At 36.1% G+C, this 14,740-nt stretch overlaps 1 protein-coding gene across 4 annotated transcripts in view; it reads right to left on the minus strand.

Annotated features, from left to right (window-relative positions):
• agap3 (ArfGAP with GTPase domain, ankyrin repeat and PH domain 3) overlaps positions 1–14,740 on the minus strand; it is a 274,086-nt gene that overhangs the window by 101,655 nt on the left and 157,691 nt on the right. For all 4 annotated transcript variants that reach the window (XM_006634186.3, XM_015354212.2, XM_015354211.2 and 1 more), the window contains exons 3-6: positions 11,464–11,551; positions 4,910–4,995; positions 1,146–1,287; positions 435–569 (exon numbers count right to left, since the gene is read on the minus strand). In XM_006634186.3, the coding sequence (XP_006634249.1) occupies positions 435–569; positions 1,146–1,287; positions 4,910–4,995; positions 11,464–11,551 (451 nt within the window). The remainder of the gene's footprint in view (positions 1–434; positions 570–1,145; positions 1,288–4,909; positions 4,996–11,463; positions 11,552–14,740) is intronic.

Consider the following 14,740-nt stretch of genomic DNA (forward strand, 5'->3'; position numbering starts at 1 on the left):
CTACAGAATAACTTATTTAAACATAGGCCACAAACAGATTAGCCAGCTTGTAAAATCTACATTGGCAATTATGTTTTGGGAATTCTTCCCTAGTACAACATCACAACTGGCTCACATCACAAAATCCGTTACAGACGGGCCATAAGGATAAGGAAAACAGTTGACGTATACTTCAGTTCATGGACCAAACATTATAAAAAGGAAATAATATGGGATTTTGTATTCCATGTATAAGGGCAAAGATAAAAGGCATAGTACATTTTTAAAATTGGAATCAGGAAACAAACCTCTCTTATTCAAATTTTTATTAACAAATCGGTTCAAACCTACACTTCAAAAACATCCATACTACCTGGAAGCAGCAACAGTCTTAAAACCTGAAAGAAAGAACAAGAATGTCTTGCCAGAAGATGTTTACAACACTGTGCTCTCACCGTCCTGGAAGACACGTTCCACATTGAGCCCGTATGTGGCACAGGTCTCGTAGTACGTGCATCTCTTCAGATCATTGGACAGTTTCCTGGCACGGGAATCGTCAATTACCCGAGGGTTTGCTGCACTGATTGCATCTAGAATTAAATGAACAGCAGTGAACAAAATACAAAAGGAGTGTTCATTTTTATGAAATAAGGAGACCAAATGGTTGAAGCTCACACACACAATTATGAATCGTAAAGCTGCAGCTCAATCGCTTCAATCTCCTTCTGATTACTATTAATTCTATTAGCTGACATTTATTATCCTTAAAAAACACAGGAACAAAAAATTGATGCCACTGGTTTGGCAGCTAAAGTATCAGCAATTGCCTAATTTAAGAATGTAATAACCCTTAACATAGTTCAACATTGCTCCCCCTAATTTGAAATGGTACATTTCCTAGATACAACTAGCAACTACCCCATCTGAAGCCATTACTGAAGCCATTTACTGAAATTCATTATTGGCCTGGGTTTACTGTACTTGTACCTGGCCTTTGACAAAAATAATATACTGAGAAAATTTGCCCAGATGACAAAAGTATCAAACATAAAACATACACATAAATACTTTAAATCTACAATACCCTTTCATGAGCAGTAAATATCAATGCTGAACAAACCAAGTGTGAGTCTTCAAATCATCTCTCTGCCTCTAAGGTTCCTCACCTTGAGTGCCCACCAGTACCATGGGTACCTCAGCTGTGTTGCGGTAACTGGAGAGCCGCAGGAAGTAATTGTACACTGTCTGAAAACTAATCTCATCTTCCAAGCTGAAGACAAAGACCACAGCATCTACCCAGGCTGCAAACTGTGTAGAGGGGAAGAAGAGAGATCAACATACATCACACCTTGCAGACTGCCATGCTGGAAAAGTGACAAAGAAATGATTCAAAGCGTTATGAGAGAGATACACTGAAAAATGTGTTTTCTAAAATCATGCAGCAGATGGCAGTAAAGGTCAATTTTTTGGCAGTAAAATGTTACTCCAATTTAGTTTATATTTTACAAAATTATTCAGTTCAATAATTAGACACAATTTGAATATTACTTTAAAAAACTGTATGTAAACTCAATGACCAAAATATCATGAACTCCAACCAAATTAATACATTTTCAGTCACAAGAAACAAATGGTTGGTTTGAGAAGCATGAAATTCTCCCATTACATTCCCTGACCAGATTTCCACCTTAAAATCAAGCTGAACATGAAGGTTAACTCACATCTCACTATACTTTTCTGTCTTAGTAAGCAAGTCTACTAGAATTAAGTGGAAAACAGGACTACAAATATATCAAAATCTTGTGCTGTTTTACTGGCCCTATTCTTGTTCAAGAATAGCTTGAACAAGAATCACAAAATTGAGGTCAATCACAAAATTGTTGTCTTTCTACGTTTGCCTTTAACATGGCCAATGTTACACAGTAGCCCATTTTCTTTTACATTTTAAGAAAAGCTGCAAAATACATAACAGCTGTCCAGATTTTGTCTGTTGAAGTGTCTCATTGGTCTATATGAAAGAGTAATAGGTTTATTCCATGCTGAAAAAAAGAAGAGAGAAAACACAACATTTCGGCCGTGGAGCCTTCTTCAGGTGTGATTTCACACCTGAAGAAGGCTCCACGGCCGAAACGTTGTTTTTCTCTCTTCTTTTTTTCAGCATGGAATAAACCTATTACTTGTTCCTTTGCAGCCTATGCAAGCTGACGCAGCTACCCACCTGAACTATATGAAAGAGTGTCTTGTGTGACACTAAGGGCAACAATGTCAAAAAAACCTATCTTTCTGTATTTATGAGAGATACGTCTGTTTTTTCTAAACTGTTTCTCTGGGATTGGTTTATACTGTAGGAGTCTTACAGCTTATTACACTAGGTTTCTATATGCGTATGGTACTTTACAGTCTCAAAGTTTTGCTTTGTCTCTAAAGAACACTATAGCATTAGAGTTTTATTAGTGTCAAGAAATGTGCTTATGGGTTCAGTTGGTCAAGCTAAATCAACCAGAAAATTAACTAATGCTGCTGTCTGCCCCCACTCATTAAATCTATAGTGTTAGAATCTTAATTTCAGTAATCCATAACTTCTTCCAGAATTTAAGCAATAGAAAATCTACTTTCTACATTAGAAACATTTTATACTTTAATAAGTGTTATAAATGTTATACTTCGATATTTTCATTTCACATGGATTTTGACAATCAGTTTTCTCTTAATGTGCATTCAAACTTATATTGCATAGTTTATCAAACTATTCTCAACACAATTTCCTGATTAATTAATAAAAAAGAGTAATACAATCAATATTACTGTATTTTTTGTAAAACATTTTGCCATTACTTAGGAACTTGAAAATTGCATAATTTAAGGACTTAATATAAAGGTCCTTGTATTTTCATATCTTGATAATCCTTCTGCATTTTGGATCTTCCGAACAGAATACAGTATGTGCTAAATCTATTCAAATTTGAGTTGGAAGCAAACAATTTGCATTTACACTGTGGTGATCCCAGGAAACTGCTGTAAGCCTGCATCAACATCAAGTTAAACATGCCTAGCAATTTAATGCACTGAAGAACAGTATACATGTCTTTATTTTAAGTCTGGATGCTAAACCAAGCCTCCTCCTAATCCAAACCACTAACAGGATGCTGAGCCAAGCTTTATTTTAGTCCAAACCACAAATAAGTACATCTATAGTATTTGGCACTGAAAAGCACAGATACAAATTAATTTCATAGTATGTCATAAGAAGATAATAGAATGAACTAAAATCACAGTCAGAGACCAGGCTAACATAAGTCTTTCTTATGTAACATTACAGGAACAATCTCCCTTATTGCTTCCCTCCTTGGTCCACTTGCAGATGAAAAGTCCTTGCTAATTGCATGACTATTAACAAAGCCAGTGATGCACAGTGCTTAACAATATAAGCCCTACCCCGTATATGCAAGAACAAGGGATTAACAATCATTTAAAAAATAAACAGACCACAGATAAATTAATTTATGGGGCGGCACAGTGGATCTATGGCTAAGGATCTTCCCCAGTGACTGGAAAGTTGCCGGTTTGTATCCTGTGGCCAGCAGAGCAATCCTACTCTGTTGAGCCCCTGAGCAAGGCCCTTAACCCCAACTGCTCCAGGGGCGCCGTATAAATGACTGACCCCAAGCTTCTCTCTCTGTCTGTGTCTCACAGAGAGCAAGCTGGGGTATGCGAAAAGATGTATGCCTAATACAAAAAATTGTATATGGCCAATAAACTGATTGTATCTTATTTGAGAAATACACATTGTGATGATGTGGTTATTACAGTACCTTTCCACTTCATCAACAAAGATTCAAACATTTTAACACCCGGCCTTACCAACATGAAAAATTCCCTAAACTGCAAAACAAATGTACATTTACCCGTAAAGCAGTGCATGTATATGGTTTTCAAACACATTCCCACCAGACAAGTGGTAAGGTTGCAAATTAATCTAAATTTAGTTTAAATTCTGCTGGAGGTGCTACATGTTTTATTTAACATCTGTCTACTATAGAGTATGCTCTTTTCTTTCTGCTGCCTCCAGAAAGATTTTATGCCAGGAAAAGCTACACTGAGTGCTGTTGTAAATATTTCAAAGTCCTACTACTTTTAGGACTTGCACTTTATATACACATTTGTCTTTATCCTATTTTAGTGCTATTTACTACATTGCTTGTTTTTTTCCCCAACTGTGTGGGACCTCCCTGTTTCTTTTCTTCTTGTAAATAAGAGCTGCGCCCCTCCAATTTCTTTTTCTGTCTGGACGATACAGTTCCCATCTACCCATCGGGTCACATGATCAGTTCTCAAAATGCATGCCAAACTAATCAGGATTATTTCTTACCATTGTGTCACAATATCACCCGTGACCAAATTTAGTACCTGACAAATTAATAATTGTAGTAACTCTTAGCAAATTCTAAATGTCAGTTGAAATTGTTTGTTGTACAACTTGATACAAAGCATATTTTCAAGCTCTGTGTTCTTACAACCTACAGTAACAAGTAATGAACTTTTCATTTTAGGATATACTGTATGGTAATATTAAGATATTATCTAAAATGTTCTGATATCCGAGTAATTTTTCATCAAACATGAAACAGAATAACCCATTTCTTTTCACTCCCAACACTTATAGTATATCAAGATATTTACTATCTGAATGTTTGAAGTTTACAGCACTTAATTCAGACATGCAGTTCTGATTCTGATGATGTCTATGTCTTCCATACAAAAAAAGGGAATTTTTGGAATAAGGGTTATTGTAACTAGTTATTTCCAGAGCTTTAAGCTCAAGCTTCAAGTTTGAGCTTCTGAGCAGAAAAGTGTCTGAGATGAACCAGAAGACGGAAATCCATCACAAAAGTAAGAAGCATAAAAAGAGAAAGGTACACAGGGGTCTTACCTGCAGCTCAGGGGGTCCACCCTCATCTCGGATAAGAAGCAGATAGCTTTGCCCATCCACAACTATCTCTTTTTTGAACCTTCCACCTATAGAAGGAAATCACAGTTAGCTCATGGTTGACAAACAGACAGAACTAAATTTAAACAGTATTTTGTTAAAAAGAGTTCTTGTAGATATTTCTGCCCACAGAACATATACAAAAAGAAAGAAAACATACAAACCAATGAAAATAAGCATACAGTATATTACACGGCAGTTTTTTGTCACCTACTCTTTTTTCATTACATACAAATTATTCTGATGGTGATACCTGCTGTAATTATTTTGTTGAAGTCAGGCAACGTGTACACAAATTAATTCCATAGCACTGGGAAACAGCTTTGTAAAATGAAGTAAAAGGAATTCTCTCATTAAAAATAAAAAGTATTTTAACAATTATTAACCTAGTTAGCACTTAATCTGAAAGTGCAGAAATGAATATCATTACTATAACAATGATTGATTCTACACTGACTTGAAATGAAAACATTTACAGTATACAACATACAATAAAGCGTGGCAGTGTTTTTTATTTATGAACAAGTTGAGATTCTAAAGTTCATAAAAGCATCATATTACTCTAAACAAAAATCACCTAGAGTATAATATAAATTGTTTTCATGAATGAGTGATAATACAATTCTAAAAACTACAAGTAAAGCCAATGAGATTACATATCAAAATGCTAGAATGCTGAATGATTATTACAGAGCAATGCATTTTGGAGAATAACACACATGCCTTTGATATTTATATGAATTACAGTGTTACAATCCAATAGCTGCAATAAGAACAAATTGAGTTTTGAAGTCTTTTTTTACCATGCAGTATTCATCTTTACAACAGGTTTTGCTTGATTAGTACACCGTTTTGAACCATATTTCAGGTGGGTAACTGCGCCAGCATGCATACGCTGCAAAGGAACAAGTAATAGGTTTATTACATGCTGAAAAGAGAAGAAAGAAAATACAACGTTTCGGCTGTGGAGCCTGCTTCACCTGAATAAACCTATTACTTGTTTTTAAATATGTTTGTTATGCTGTTTTTTTAGTTGATTTAATAAATCTGACATCCCAATGTTATACATGGAATATATATATATATGCAGTATTCATTTAGGAAGTAAATGAATTATCAGAGAAAGTAAAATTACTATTCCTTTACTTAACATTTGTGATTTTAGAGTTTCAAATTAAAATCTTAGAGGTTGTATCATAAATTGCAGCCCTTTCCTTTAGTTCAGACGTGTTGGTGATGGTCCTTTATTATTATCTGACAGTACAATGTCACGAATATGAATTCCTTACAGAACAGTGTCAAGTTCTTGTCAGTGTCAGTTCTTCTGAGGGTATCCTTGCATTAACTGTTTGCTTCAGATACTGCCACAAAAGTTCAATGGGGTTTACATCTGAACTTTGAATTGTCTAGTCCAATACGGGAAATTTCCTTTTCTTCAGTCATCAGTCATAGATGTGCTTTTAGGTTTAGTGAATTGCATAACACAAATACATCTCATGTCTTCGAGCTCATCTTCTTTCATTTAGACTTTCATAAAGATCTGATGAGGTTTATGCCTAAAATATACGAGAATACAGACCAAACTAGAGGGTTTACAAACCTTTTCTTAGTACTGTAATTATATAAGTCTAGTCAGTGCAGCTCTGTGGAAAACTGGAAATTGGCATGAGAGCTGGGTACAGTATCTGCTGACGCCATAAGAGGCTCTGCTGCTCCTGCCCCTCTGGCAGCTTACCCCAGTTGTAACCTGAATACCCCTCTGCCATTCCGGTCTGTCGCTCTGCCAACCTGACAGCTCCAATGAGCCAAACTGGCAACTACCTGTGCCAAGGTCATCTCCATATGACTCTGAATAGCGCTTTGATTTTAAGTCAGAGTTTTCCTCATAAATGATAACTGATATGACACTGTTAAAGGTTTTCAAACTGCAGGCACATCATTATAAATGCTTCAATGACTTTATTTTCCTTTGATCAGACCCTGGTACGGTACTGGAACTTCCACAACTGAATGTTATTTTTATGAAAGCTCGGGTAAGGCTAATCCTCAGTTATTAAGCATTAAGATGGTCCTGCAATTAGCAAATTAGAAGTACCAGTTCCAGGAGCTACATTTCTGGGTAATGTACTGCAAGGAAAGAAAAAAAAAGAGATGATAAAATGACAAAAAACAGCCTTGCAAGTATATTTTAAGTATCAGTTATACTCTACAACAAATTGACTGTTGAGCTTATATATGAAATAAAAAAAGCAGAACAAACAAATCTCATGGCGGACAGCACAACTACTGTGAGGATTTCATTATCTTAGAAATGATTACATTCTGTCTGTAAGTGATAACAGTATACACTAGCCGTAGGGCATCAGCTCACATCTAAGCCTCAACCTGAAAGCCAGGTTTTTAAAAACAACTTTATTCTAAGGTGAAACAGATTTACAATAATGTTCAAGACTCCACTGGCGGCAATCATGCTGGGATCATTTCATGGGCTTCAAATCTTTTAGCAACCGTCTGGCTGGTATTAGAATTTCTACTGTGGGCAGACTGTTTGGGGATGTATTGGATTAAGTGCTGAAGCAGACTATTCTGTTGGGAGGGGAAAAAGCAAAGCAATTTCTTTTCAGAGTCAGAAGATGCCATGGAAAGCAGAGCTAGATGTGTTTTGTAATTAAATGATAAGAAAACCAGGCTGTCAGAAAGCAAAAGTGAGAAGTGCTGAAAAGAAGAAAAAAAGCAAAAGATAAAAAGTTGTTGAAAAATATCCAACACTTTAATTTGTTGCATATTATGTAAGGAACTGCAGGCTTGATATCTTTCATCTTGTCTCTGCCTCATACAGTAAGTTAGATTGGAAATTGTACATTTTGGTAAGAGAATCATCTAAATGTGCTTTTCTATGCAAAACCTCTTTAAAGATTAAAGAAGATCTAGGTTAAACCAATTAAACAAAAGGATTATAGCTGGTGCGATTACACAAAATAAAGAACCTATGGTTTCTACTCAGAGGTAAAGAACACCCATGAAACCTTAAAAGTTAATCCTACAACTATGCCTACTGTTACAGAGTCATGGTTCCTAGATTTGTCTCCTAAGAACATTTTGATTTTATTATCTTAAGGCTTTAATCTGTAGCTAACAATTTTAGAAAGCTTCCTCCTCACTATATCACTTTCAGACTCACAGTCACTCATATAAATGTTCTATCCAATGACTGCACCCTTAAAGCACTTATTGTAACATTGTTTCCAGAAACATGTTTACGAATAACAACAAGAACATATTTGCATTGCATTATTTAAATGTCCTTTCCTTATTGTCACCAGGACTCAAAACCTGCCTCCACATCATCTGAGCCTGTTAGGAGTAGATCTGTAGAAGCAATCTGATTACATCCTTATTCTCACCTTCCATCCTATCCCACTGGGGAAATGTTTAAATTTATGGATGAAATGAATATTTATGTAAAACCTTTCATGGGGATTCAAGATCCCTAGGTACTTTGGAGCTGTGCCCTAGACGAAACAATGATCACATAATAAATTGCAGTCACCTCAAGAGAAGAGCACAGCACACTATAAGCAGGGTGTTCAGGCAGGTAGAGGCTGTGGGAGTATTCAAGCAATCATCTGTACTGTCTCAATAGCAATCATAATTTAAAGCTCTGCTGGATGATTATATAGCCTGATCAGAGGCAGAGTGTTAGTATTGATTTAGGGATTTAATACTTGAGCTGAGTTCAGCCACTTTAATTTGCTCTGATTTACTCTATTGTAAAATAATGGGAAGAAAAAAAATTGAAAGAGCCCAGAAGGGAGGTAAGCGTGCGCGCGCGTGCGTGCGTGTTCATGTATGTGAAGGACATTCAACAGACAAATTTGGATTTAGACATTCAGTCTTCACCAAACTCACAGGCTGTTTTTCAAAGCTAAATACATCCGTTCTTTTCACTATACAACCCCCTCCCTCTCTTTACCAAATTCCAAACTTGAATTTGGTACTGTATAAACTGGATTTCAGTTTTAAACAACTGAGCTGATGACATACAGTATATTAGAAATATTTGAGTTTGATAGGTAGTCTTTATAACTCTTCTGTCAGAACATCTGCCTTATACAGGTACCTCAAAGTTAAAATATAAAATATGTACATGGATTAGAAAAATAGATTCAGTTGAATTTTAGAATGAAGAATTAGAGACACAAAAAGCCCCAGGCCAGTCTTGTTGGATTCTAAAATAATCCTCAAAAGATTTCTTTGGTCAGCTGTTATTAGCTTTATCTGAAAAACAAATATATCTTAATGTGTCAATAAAAGTAAACTAGAGATTTTATTTGGGGGAAGCTAACTAGATAGGCATCAGTAACAAAGCCCCTTGGAACTGCATTTCCCACAATATATGATTTTACCATTTAGTTGAATGAAAAGCAGTTTAAGCCTAGTTTTCTTAGTCTTAATACCTTCAGATGTTTCTATCTTAATATCTACTGTATATCTGCAATTGAAAACAGCACATTTTTGGGATGTTGCTTTGATTAAACAGTACAGTATTTTGGTGTTTGAAGTCCAAGTAATATTGATCATGCTACGATTAACAAAAAGACAAATACGAAATGTACTGTGAAGCACTAAAATTAAGAACTAAGAAGCAAATCCATCTCATAAATCTATTTCCAGTATTCTGGAGGTGAAGTGAAAAATCCATAAGAATTGTACTTGCTCTGCTAGTTAGAGCTGATATGCCGTATGCAGCATATACAGTTACATTGAACTAGTTAGACTCTACAGCTACTGTATTAACAAAAACTCTGTGGTGTGATAGCAAAGGCAAAGCTACAGTAGATTTGTCAAATGCCAACAATCATGAGGTTTGAAGTGCCTATAAGTGACGTACAGGTTAAAGAAGGGAGAATTTAATGACCTCCACAATTTTCATCCCTGAAAAAGTTTATAATAAGAACAATAAAATAAATTGCCTTTACAGGCATATTGCAATTTGTAGCCCAAAGGACACTGTAGCGCTTCACATAAAGGGTACCTACTACACTGAAGTGCCGCGCTTACATAGAAATACTGTGTATCAACCATTACAGTATGTACAAGCACAGCAACTTCACAAATAGATTAAACAGAAAAAAAACACATCTGAACTAGTTAAATTAAAGAGAAACTTTAGGCAGGTCAGAGTGTTTAAATCTAGAATATTCACAGAAAACTGATTAATACCCTTACTCTTTCAAATGATGCACAAGAATTTTTAAAATGCCCTATCACAGCAGGGTTTCTCCAGGCTCCACTGTGGTGTGGCAATTTGTGGTAATTGTGGTTCAGAAGGAACATTGGCACCTACTGGTCCACCAGAAACACACATAACAGCAACCTGGTTTTATGTGGAAGTTCCTAAAGGCCAGTACAGACAAGGCCCAAACGTGCTCAGTAGCCTAACTATAGAGATCTGAGGCTAGAAGGTGGTAACACTGCTGTTACTTTGAGCTCTTCTGAAAGTAATCCTATGTTTCCATGGAAACAGATGCACATTACCAGTTTTGAGACATGGGGGAGATGACAAGGCCACAAAGTATAAAATTGATGTGCAAACAGACAGGTAGAATGGAAAAAGGGAAGCTTAGATAAGAGACAAAGGCTTGTGGTGAACAAGCTAGTTCTGAGATTAATATTCAAGGAAAGTGATAGATGCTGTTGTTGTCAAAGGGGACCCATAGAGCACATACAAATCAGGTGGAATGTTATGAGATGGTAAATATCAGCAGAACTGTTGCACACACTCTTGCACACATCAAGAGCCTAAGAAAGTCACTTAGAAATGTCAAATTCATTCAGAAACCATTTTGCAACAAGAAACATTCTTGGCAAAACATATCTCCTTGCAATCCAATGTTTTGTAACATATTTGCAGCACATAAATCAAGGATGCAAAACAAGCCAAGATCTGAGTATGCATTAAGTACTTCCATCAGAATTATAATCAGCCTAAAATTAAAGCATAATACTTATTCCAAAGATAATTTTTCTAGCATAGCTACTAAATGCAGTAGAGACCAACACATTTCTAGATAAAATGAAGTTTCAGAAGTAATAAGAGCTATTAAATATATATTATTCTATATTATATATAATATATTTTTGTAGTGTATGTACTGCATATGCACTTCTTTGCATATCCCCAAGGAAATAATTGATAAGAAATAATAAGTAATGAATGTTGTTTTGTTTGGTCAGATGTCTTCTTACAGTAAAATATGGTGATTATGTGATAGGGGATTCTAAACTAGGTTCCAGGTCAGAACTGTATGTTTCAGAGGCAATAATATAAATGTTCCAGGCTAATGCATGCCTGTCCAGACCTGTCCTTCAGCGTATTATCATGCTGTCAATCACTACTGGACAGACACGCCTGCTCCTGTCAGACAGGCCTGATTACAGACTTGCTCCTTAGCCTCTTGGCAAACCCACAGCTGCCGGATACCATCTGATCTTACCTTCAGGGGACTCCTCCTGTACATATGTGCCAGTCAGATACCGGTGAACCAGGGCCGACTTCCCACTTGAAAGGTTACCCACAATGCCCTGTAGAAAAAATAACCAATGAAGAACTTAACATGTTCCTTCACACCAGTTTTTCATAACATTTGTGGTACTGAATCAAACAACAGGTTAGTTTGCCAAATCTCCCCCTGCTATTACATTTTACAGTACGTTTTATTATAACAAATCATCCCAAGGTGACCAAGAACATTATAATTAAACATCATCAATGTGTATATTTATCCTTGATGATACTGCAAGCTGGCACTGGAATTCGGATACAAGGTTTTACCTGACATGTCTCATTTAACACCATTCTTGCATTTTTGTAGGGAAAAGTCACAAGAAACACAGCAGCACTTTACAGTAATAATTTAGCATGGGAAGTACTGGATAACAAAACAAATGAATCAATGTATTAAGGATTTTCCTAAGTGAGAGGTCTCTCTTTCGCCAAGAGTAATTATAAAAGTGTGCTTTGCAATTAACAATTTCACCTGGGCAGGTGGAGAATTTTACTGTCTATGTAATTCTGGACATCTAAGTGTCTCTCTTGTTTGTTGATGTGGTGCTTCAACTTTACTCATCTAGCATGGTATGTGCAAAAGTGCTAATTTTACCAAGGTTCCCACAGGCTGAAAGAACACAGAAAAGGCCCACATGTAATTCACTTCCTATTCGAAAATAATAATTAGAGAAACAACAAAAAATAGGCTCGGGCAAAGACAAAGGAAAGAAGCAAACTTCCAAGCAACTCTATATTGTAGCTTATCTCATCCCCAAGAAGAGTACCTCCTTAAAGGCCAAGAATAATCTCTTTAAGCCATTTAATATTAAAGTCAGCACTCCATAGAATGAATGGGAAATAACATACAATGATTTATTCCAAGACAAAAGTCAAATAAATATTATATGGTATACCCCAATATAAAATTGGCTATTTCCTAACACACTCTACTATAAAACTTTGTTACTTTTATAATACTGGCAGAGGCAGAGGCAAATGACATGGGCATTTAAAATGCATGTTTCTATAAGCAGTTTAAGTAGTTACCATTATAAAAAAAACATTACTTATTTAATGCTTAAAGTGAAAATGTGTAACTAGGAATTTGTTGCTAAGGCCAGACAAATATTACAGTCAAAAATCCTGTACTAAGCCATACTTTTACGCTTGTTAAAAATGTTGTAGCAAGACAGCTGAACATTTGGAATCAAGTATTTGCAGTTGGCTTGAAAGCCTGTCCAGCAGGGGTAACTGCAAGCCAGCCAACCACATACCAGCTCAATCAGACCAGAAACGTTTTAAACTAGGAGCAGGAAAATAAAGTCACCGGAAATAAAGTCACCGGTGGCAAAGACTATTACCGTACATGTGTACACGTGTTTCAATCCAAGGCGGGGCACTGTTGTCCCCTTGAGCAAAGCACCTCACCCGGATGGCTTCAGCTATATTTCCAGTTGTATACAAATATAAGTCACTGTCAAGATGAAAAGCATTGACCAAATAAATTAGTAGTAGAAATAATACTATCGTTCCCTGAGTTGAGCTGTATAATCTTAACGAATGAGCAAAGCAGCTACACAGAAGTGTGCATCACGCCTGTATGAACAGCATTATTAAACAGCAAAACACACAAGGGAGCCGACATCAGGAGACAGGGGAGGAAAGGGAGAGCTGTCAGCACAAGCTGAGACGGAGTATGTGTGTGGGAACAAAGCTACAACAATGGCTCATCTAAGCCTTTTCTTTCTTTGCACCACAGTTAATTAGAAGGTAGTAAACCCAATGAAAGCTTTGCTTGAGTTTCAAATACAGACCTTGCACGTAAACACTTTATAAGAGCATCAACAACCTGGAAGTCCCGATTAAAAAAAACTTAAATGAGTGAATCACTCACTGCCTATGGTTAAATAACCTTGGCAGTGTAATAGAATAGGGAAGGCAAGGTGCACAGTAATCACGTGCCTTTACTGAATAAACAGTGCCTCGTCCATGAAAAGGAAGCACAATAGCTCATTGTTTCTGCTTGGAGACAAATTAATTGTGGCAAAAGACACCCACAATGGAGAGGCTGTTATTAGACTAAATGGGAAGAACACTGCTATAGTAGAAAGATACAGAAACTTCTACATAACCCACAAATTAAGAAGATTAAAGCATGTAATGCACTACTTAATTGGCATGAGATTCAGAAGCCCTATGGTGTCAAGTTGATTATATGCATGTGAATTTGCTATTACTTGCATGAAGCATGGTGTGTCACATTGGAAACAATACCAAAATGAATACTTAGGTTGCATGATTTACTTTTGCTAAAAATACTTGAAAACAGACACAACTTAATATTCCTTTCCTTAGTATTTATTCTGCTGTTCTTTAAAAGAAAACTTCTTCTAAGACACTGTTATAATATAGGGATATCTGGAAATTGAAGTCAATAATTACTTTTGTACAAACAATGCATTTTGTTACAGTATATGGCATATTGGCAGATGTCCTTCTTGTAAAGCCAGACTGAATTGGGGAAACCATTTCTTTTAGAGAGGTCAAATTATAGGTCTCCAAATTGCTGATTTACTATATTTCACAATTGAACAATATGATTTGTATCATATCAATTTCTCGGTTGTACTGTATCTCAGTTGATACCATTTTTCATGAAGCAAAATCCATGTCACAAAATGTCTTTTCAAACCATGAGTGTTTTAACAGGGTCTTTGCCCAAGTTCCAACTGCCATTGTAATGTAGCACTTGGAAACAGTTTGTGAACCCTTTAGGTTTATCTGCATTCTCATATAATGTATTTTAGACCAAAACATAATTATATGTTCATGAAAGTCTTAATGAACAATAAAGATTAAATGGATAACATGAAGAGATATGAAACAGATACTATAAGTGCAGCAATTACTTCAACTAGATGTTTCCTATAGCTGTTCATAAGTCTCACAATTCAGCTTTTAATAGTTTTGGTCCATTTATCTTTACAGAACTGCTTCAGGTTGATGGCATTTGGGGGTTTCCTTGCAGGAACAGCAGACATCAGGCTCCCTACAGGCTTGTACTTTTACTTTTTTCAATCCAAAACAAAACTTTCTTCTTCAATGTAGATCTGCTTTAATGTTGCAAATTCACTTGCTGCATGCCCAACCTTAAGCTCAACTTCAGTTGAAGAATTTGTGGCCTTATGTTCTTCAGAATTGGCTGGTATGATGTCAAATTCATG

The sequence above is a fragment of the Lepisosteus oculatus genome, chromosome 6 (assembly GCF_040954835.1).
Source record: "Lepisosteus oculatus isolate fLepOcu1 chromosome 6, fLepOcu1.hap2, whole genome shotgun sequence".
NCBI classification, from domain to species: domain Eukaryota; kingdom Metazoa; phylum Chordata; class Actinopteri; order Semionotiformes; family Lepisosteidae; genus Lepisosteus; species Lepisosteus oculatus.